The sequence below is a fragment of the Panthera uncia genome (assembly GCF_023721935.1).
Source record: "Panthera uncia isolate 11264 chromosome A3 unlocalized genomic scaffold, Puncia_PCG_1.0 HiC_scaffold_11, whole genome shotgun sequence".
NCBI classification, from domain to species: Eukaryota; Metazoa; Chordata; class Mammalia; order Carnivora; family Felidae; genus Panthera; species Panthera uncia.
Window position 1 is genome coordinate 10,811,465 of NW_026057578.1, and position 7,105 is coordinate 10,818,569.

The 7,105-nt window shown below is 58.1% G+C and overlaps 1 protein-coding gene across 2 annotated transcripts in view; it reads right to left on the minus strand.

The window, feature by feature from the left end:
- Nucleotides 1–2,215: 2,215 nt before the first annotated feature.
- BCAS4 (breast carcinoma amplified sequence 4) overlaps nt 2,216–7,105 on the minus strand; it is a 65,858-nt gene continuing 60,968 nt past the window's right edge. Inside the window, exon 5 of one of the 2 annotated variants that reach the window (XM_049649881.1) lies at nt 2,216–3,314. In XM_049649881.1, coding sequence (XP_049505838.1) covers nt 3,189–3,314 — 126 coding nt within the window. In that variant the 3' untranslated portion in view covers nt 2,216–3,188. The remainder of the gene's footprint in view (nt 3,315–7,105) is intronic. The other variant, XM_049649882.1, reaches the window with a different exon arrangement.

Genomic DNA, 7,105 nt, shown 5'->3' on the forward strand with positions numbered 1-7,105 from the left:
CCTTTACGTGACAGGACATCAGGTCACCTCTCCCAAGGACGATGCCTCCAGAATACCAGCAGCTCAAAGGACTGAGGTCAGAATTGCCAGCAGGCTCTGTGTCCTGGCCTTCCCCCCCCCCCCCCCCAGGTGTCCCCAAGTGTCCCTAAAAGCTCCATTTAGCACTACAACTCCCGGAAAACTCGGAATGGCCAATCCTAGTTCATTAGTCAGCTTTCTCCACACATGTTCTCATGCAACCTCTCCCTTCCTCGCTGACGCTGGGGAAAGGGGGGGGGGGTGTCCCTAAAAGAAGCCCAGGACAGCAAAACACAGAGAGGGCTAGTTGGCCTTGCCAACTCTTCCACAGCCCGTTCTTACTCTGAAATTCAAGGCCGGTCCCTAAGGCACTCACTGTTGATGCTCTTGGATGCCAGTGATCGACGGAGAAAGAGCACACAGTCAGCCCTTTCCCCACAGCACCAATCACCACAACAACGTCACCCACTGCGGTGCTCGCGGCCAGCCCTGAGTCAAGCGCTCACACGGGTCACCCCTTTTCACCCTCACGAACACCCAACGGGCAGGTGCCATCCTTCTCTGCATTCTTGCGGAGGACGAAGCTAGGCTCAGAGAGGGTAAGCAACTAACCCAGGGCCACACAGCTGAAGCGTGCAGGAGATGATGGTGCCACCCAGGCAGGCTGACCTCAGTGCCTATAAGCTCTTGGCCACAGCCCTGTGGGTCTCTATTTTAGGACACTCGGGCTGCTGCGGCTTGGTCACATGGCATTCCCTTTCACCTCTCCCTGGCCCCTGCGCCAGGCTCGGAAAGGAGAAAGCAGCCTAGGCGGTTCCGGCAGTCAACTACTCGGCCTTCTGGAAATGGGTGTCCTCGCCTCTTGCCTGAAAAATTACCTTTCCATCGAATCTATGCTTTCCCTGAGCAGACACAGTGGTGCACAGTGAGTATCCGAGCCTCCTTCATTAAAAACAGTCCCGATCAATACAGCACAGCCACGAGAACGACCAGTCTGCAGCTACGTGCCAGCCAGGGAAGCCGGACACAGAGACGACACCACGTGCACACCATCCACCCATCCTCCGGCTACAGGAAGTACAGACACCAGCAACACCTGTCCCCGTTGACAGATGTCAGGATGCTGTTAGCCCCGGGTGGGGTTTGTGAAAATTCAGTGAACCTTACACCTAGGTGAATTTTTCTGTATACAAACTATACCTCAGTAATTTAAAACAATGTATACAAGTTTTTACTAAAAAAAAAAAAAATCTCTCTCTATATATAGGTGATATAGATACATATAGATATAGAGATATAGATTAGATATAGATATAGATATAGATATAGATATAGATATAGATATACTCTACGGAAAAATACTGGCTTTTCTCGGGGCACCTGGGCAGCCTAGTCAGTTGAACATCTGACTTCAGTCCAGGTCAGGGTTCATGAGTTCGAGCCCCACATGCGGCCGTCTGCTGTCAGCACAGAGCCTGCTACTGATCCTCTGTCTCCCTCTCTCTAACCCCACCCCTGCTCAGGCTCTCTGTCTCTCTCGAAAAGAAATAAACACTAAAAAAAAAGAAGAAGAAGAAAACGAAAGGAAAACGCTGGCTCTTCTTGAAATAAGATGTCTGCCTACAGCTTTAATTCCAAGAAATTGCCCTAAAATTGTCAAGATGCAGCACTCCCCTTGCTTTTCTACTGCTCTGTCTCCTGATTCGTTAGGTTAGGTTTCCTTGAAATTCTAGTGCGGGTCTGCCGTTCAGCTGGGCGAGTGTGTGTGTCTTCTTGGCCCTGGGAGGAATTCCAGAAAAACCAGAATTATCCATCACCAAACTGAGAAATCGGGAATTTCAGGACAAGAGCAGGAAATTCAATCGCATGAAATCTACCTTTGAAGATCCCTGGAAATCCTATTGACCTCTTGCATTCTTTTTTTTTTTTCTTTATTTATTTTAGGAGAGAGAGAGAAAGCAAGCACGAGCAGGGGATAGGCAGAGAGAGGGAGAGACAGAATCCCAAGCAGACTCCTCGATCAGCAAAGAGCCCGACGTGGGGCTCAGTCTCATGAACCTGAGATCATGACCTGAGCTGAAACCAAGATTCCGATGCTTAACCGACTGAGCCACCCAGGAGCCCCACCCATTTTTTTTTTTAATTAAAAAAAAAATTGTTTTTTAAGTTTATTTATTTTGAGAAAGAGAGACAGAGAGCAAGTGGGGTAGGAGCAGAGAGAAAGGGAGACAGAGAATCCCCAAGCAGGCTCCCATCCTCAGCACAGAGCCCTGTGCAGGGCTTGAACCCCCAATAGTGAGATCATGACCTGAGCCGAAATCAAGAGTCCCACGCTTCACCGACTGAGCCACCCAGGCACCCCATGACCTCTCCATTCTTTTCTTTTAAAAAAATTTTTTTTAAATGTTTTTTTATTTTTGAGAGAGAGAGAGAGAGAGGCAGAGAGAGAGGGAGACAGAATCCGAAGCAGGCTCCATCCAGGTTCTGAGCCGTCAGCACAGAGCCCGGCTCGGGGCCCGAACCCATGAACTGCCAGATCATGACCTGAGCCGAAGTCGGACGCTCAGCCGACTGAGCCACCCAGGCGCCCCGTGACCTCTCCACTCTTACTGGGACTCTGATGACCACCGCCGCCCCCTCCCCTCAGGCAGGGCTCCCTGAGGAGCAGAGTGGGAGGGGCAGGCTGGCCTAGGGGGCAGGTGCTCCCTTCCAGAGGACATTTGCACCCAGACCACACATGAGCTCTTGACACCTTTATTGAGATGATTCACAGGCCCGTGGGCACGGGGCTTGGCAGCCAAACTACCCACCACAGACAGACCTGGAGCCACGCACCCTGGTGCAGGAGCGCCCCCCCCCCCCCACCCCATGATGCCCACGCAAAGCTGGGCACAGACCGACAGGGAGATCGAGTCCCCGGTCCCGGAGCCCCGAAGCTCCCGAGACCCGCGCGCCCCGTGTCCCAGGACACCAGGCAGACCCGACCCGGGTGGGAACCGCCGGCCGGCTCAGCGCGGCACGCGTGGGGGCTCCAGATGCTTCTCCGAACCCCGCCGTTTCACATGAAGCGAGAGAGGAAACTGAAAAACACAAATGCACAGCGAGAAGACCAGAAAACCCGAGCCACTGCACGCACGCACTGTCGCTTTCCGACGACCCGACGGCAGAGCTCACACGCGCCTGTGGCGGCGGCGACTGGGGGTCCTGGGCGCGTCCCCCGCGTCCCCGGGGAAGTAGTCCTCCGTCCGGTACAGCGCGGGCAGCTCGAAGGGCAGGGGTGCCGGCGTGGACGGCTTCTGGAACGACAGAAAGCGGGGTGACCCGTGAGCCATTTCAGCGCTCTTGTTCTGTGACCGGAGAAGTCCGGTTGTGGGACCGGACGCATCCTGCAGGGGACGTGGCCCGCGGGATGCTTGGGGGGCACTGCCCGTGAGAGCCAACGCCGGCCCCCACGGACGCGGACAGGCAGGGCCAGGTTGTGACGGAGAGTGACCGAGAAAGCAGGTGTCCCTGGTGCGAGGCGGGGGTCCCTCCACACGTGTGTGCACAGGAGCTCGGTGCACCCCCCCCCCCCTTCCCACCCGCCCCAGCCCAGCCCAGCCCAGGGCCTGCTGCTGGGCGACTGGGGGGCAGGCTGCGCATTCCTGCACCGGGTCCCCATCTGTGCCGCCTCAAGCTGGTGCCATATGAATGTGTTACTTTAAAAAAAAAACAAAACTAAACCATTTTAAGAAGTGCTCGCTTATTTCTGGTGTGGATTTTTGTTGAGAAGGGAGGGGAGAAGAGATTTTCCGTCCAGCAGCCCTCCCCGAGCTCTGGTTGGTGAGACCCGTTCTCAGGGTGAAACCCCAGTTTCACCGAGGACCGGGTCAAACAGCGCTTCTCCAACGTGGCCACACCCCCCCACGTGGCTGGGACCCCCCGGGAGAACTTCTGCCTGGGGCCCCCCCACCCTGAGTCTGATGACACTGGTTTGGGGGCGTGGCCTAGCACGGGGGTATTTCCAAGCCCCCAGAGGACTCTCCTGCAGAGCTGGGGCTCATTCTATGACGAGGCCTCTGAGCCCTCAGGAGGAGGGGGGCCGGGCTCCGCTGGCAGACGGGCAGGTGCGTGGGGCTCGGGGGCGCAGAGGGAGGAGCGGGGGTCCCTCTCACCACTCTCCCGGTTTCCCCCCACACTTCCCTGGACCGTCCGGTCTCCTGGACCCCAAGCTGAGACCCAGCTCGGGTGGGTCTGCAGGTGCAGGGGCGGGGGCAGCGGGTGGGGGCTCTGGCTCCCCGCCAGCCACAGCTCTCCCGAAGCCCAACGCCCGCGTGTGCCCCGCACCACGCTGGTGCACACCCGGCCTCCCCGCACACTTGTTCCCCACAGTGACGCCCTGACCGCCATCCCCATCGTGGAGGCGGGGACACCAAGGATCAAGGGGGTCCCATGTGCTCCAGGCGTCCTCCCGACTCCATCACCACGTCCCGAGCACCCGCACCAGCCAGGCCCCTTCTGCCCACATCCCGGGCTCACTGGCGGGAGAGACAAAGGAACCCACGGAACACCACCGCTGCGTGATGGCTGATGGTGGGACGGCACGGGCACCTGTAGAACCCAGAGGTGGCCCAACTCCTCCTGGGGGGTCGGGGAGGTTTCCAGAGGCTTGAAACTCCCTGCTTCCAGGATGGGGCCTCCAGGCTGAGACAAGAGCATGTCACACGCCGTGGCAGGAGGCGGGGGGCAGACCTGGGGACTCCGGGGGCTCAGTCTGGAATGGGGCCAGGTCGGGGCGTGGACAGCGATGAGGCTATAAACCAAGGCCAGACCGCATGGGCTCTTGGAAGCCATGCCAAGAACTTCATCCCAAGAGACCAGGGAGCCATTTAAGTCACTAACCGGGAATGTGTGTGTGGAGCTCGGTATGTGTCTTAGAAAGAGCAGAAATGAGGGGAAAGGGGGGACCGGGGAGGGGGGCTGTGGCCAGTGTCCCCTAAAGGTGAGCAGTCAGGCTTAGGGCAGAAGTGGACAGACTCTCATGTCGAAGCCCCAAAGCCCTGAACGTCCCCCCACACCGAACCCTCTTTCTCTGCAGAAGGAAACCGTCAAAGTTTTTCCAATAAGATGGAATGTGCTCGGGGTGTAAGGGCTACCTCCCTCCCTGCGCCACCATACCTGGAAAACCAGGATACGCAGTGCACCTTGGCCAAGGGCCAGCCTCACAGAAGGGCAACAGAACATTCTGCCCGGCAGCCCCGGGTCCGCCATTCTTGGCTCAGCCTACTTGGGGGTACCTGGGGCCCAGGCCTATCCCCCGCCCCCTTTCTCTAGCTCCTTCCTGGGACGTCCCCTGCCCCCCTGAATGGGAGGCAAGTCCTCTGATAGCTCTGTGACCAGAGCACAACTGGGAAACGAACCCCAAGATACGTCTCGCAGCCTGGGGGATGCAGTCTGGGGGTAGCCCAGAGGCTTAGAATCTCTTCACCCCATTTCTCCTGAGTGCCGGCCATCGTAGTATCTAGAAAATGGGCGAACAATGACAGCTCAAAGACCCGCTCCCTCACCTGACACATGGGGGCCAAAGAGCATTTTGTGATCATGAAGAGATAGGTCCCTTCTCCTGACCCCCTGGTCGCAGGCAAGGGAAGGGACCCATGAGGGGTCAGTGGCCGAGCTGGAGCCAGTGCCCTGACCCAGTCATGTGGCCTCATCCTGACCCCCTATTCTTTTTGAAATAGTCCTACCATTCAAGGGGGGGGGGGGTGTTTCTGAATGGGTAAGGCATCCCTGTGAGAGATGGGGCTTCTGTCTCCTCCTTCGAGGAGAGAGACTTCCAAAAAAGGGAGAAAATCAATATAATTAAGACAGGATCAAGGAGAAGTCATCATAAGAGCCTCCCAGCAGCCCTGGACCAAACCCCTGCCAACATCTTGGAGCACGTGGGCAAGTGTGGGACGGTGACTCATAGCTGGTTGGAGAACTGAGCCTGAAGTCACAGGGACGGCCTATGATGAGCCCAGGGGGCCCCGTGTGGCTCAGGGCACAACTCTTGGAGAGTAGGGGGGGCATGGAACGGGCACGGGCCCTCTCATCTCCGCCGCCCGGTCTCGATCTTCTTGCCGGTCACTTGTGCCTGTGCCCACCCTACGGCTCCAGTGGGGGCTGGGTGGAGGCCTGACCCACCCCAGGCGTGACTGGTGGAGGGCTGAGCCTGTGGCCGGTGGCCATCAGCCTTGGGACCTTCACTGCTGAGACAGGGATGCTCTCTCTGCTTCCCGGCCCCCAAGTTCCGGAGTGGATGGCTGTGAGCCTGAGGGCCACCGCTGCCACCACAGCGCAGGACCTGCCTGGGATTGAAGCCACCAGGGGAAGCAGAGCTGAGACAAGGTCCCGGAATCTGTTACTGCCTGAGGCTACAGTTTCCCTGGGACATTTCCTGTCCATGGGCCGCGGAAGCCTCTTTTTCGCTTAAGCCAAGATGACCCGGGTTGTTGTCACCTGCAACCAGGTGTCCTGAAACCAGGAACCCCCAGGGGAGCCAGCGGCTTGAATCAGCAGGTAAGGGCTGGAGTGTGAGGCTAAAACCAGCCAGACGCCCCAGCTGCTGCCAGGAAGAAGAGACCACATCCTGGAGGCCAGGCCCCCAGTCACAGCCACGTCAGGACGCCACAGAAGCCCAGCCCCTCACACCCATTCTCCCCCGGATTCCCATGGCAACCTGCAAAACCGGGGTCATCCCCATGTCCCAGAAGTGGCAGGAGCCAGGGGACCAGGGAGCTGGAGTCCAACCAGGCCTGTCTAGCTCTAAGCCCAGCCTTTGCCCATCATCAGACAGGACCCAAGTCTTTGGGGACAGAGCAGCAAACCCAAACCCTTGAGAATCTCAGTCCTCGGAGGGGACCTCAGAGACCTCCACCTCCCACCCCTCCCTCTACAGCTGGTAACGAGATTCCCCTCCGGGGGCTTCCAGGTGAGCAAAGAGGAGTGTCCACGTCCTGGCTCCCCAGCTCCCAGCCCGCCGGCAGGAACATTCCACCAGCCTGGGATCGGTTGGGAGATGCGGAAATCTGACACCGCAGCTCCAAGACTCTGCCTCGCCCCCTCT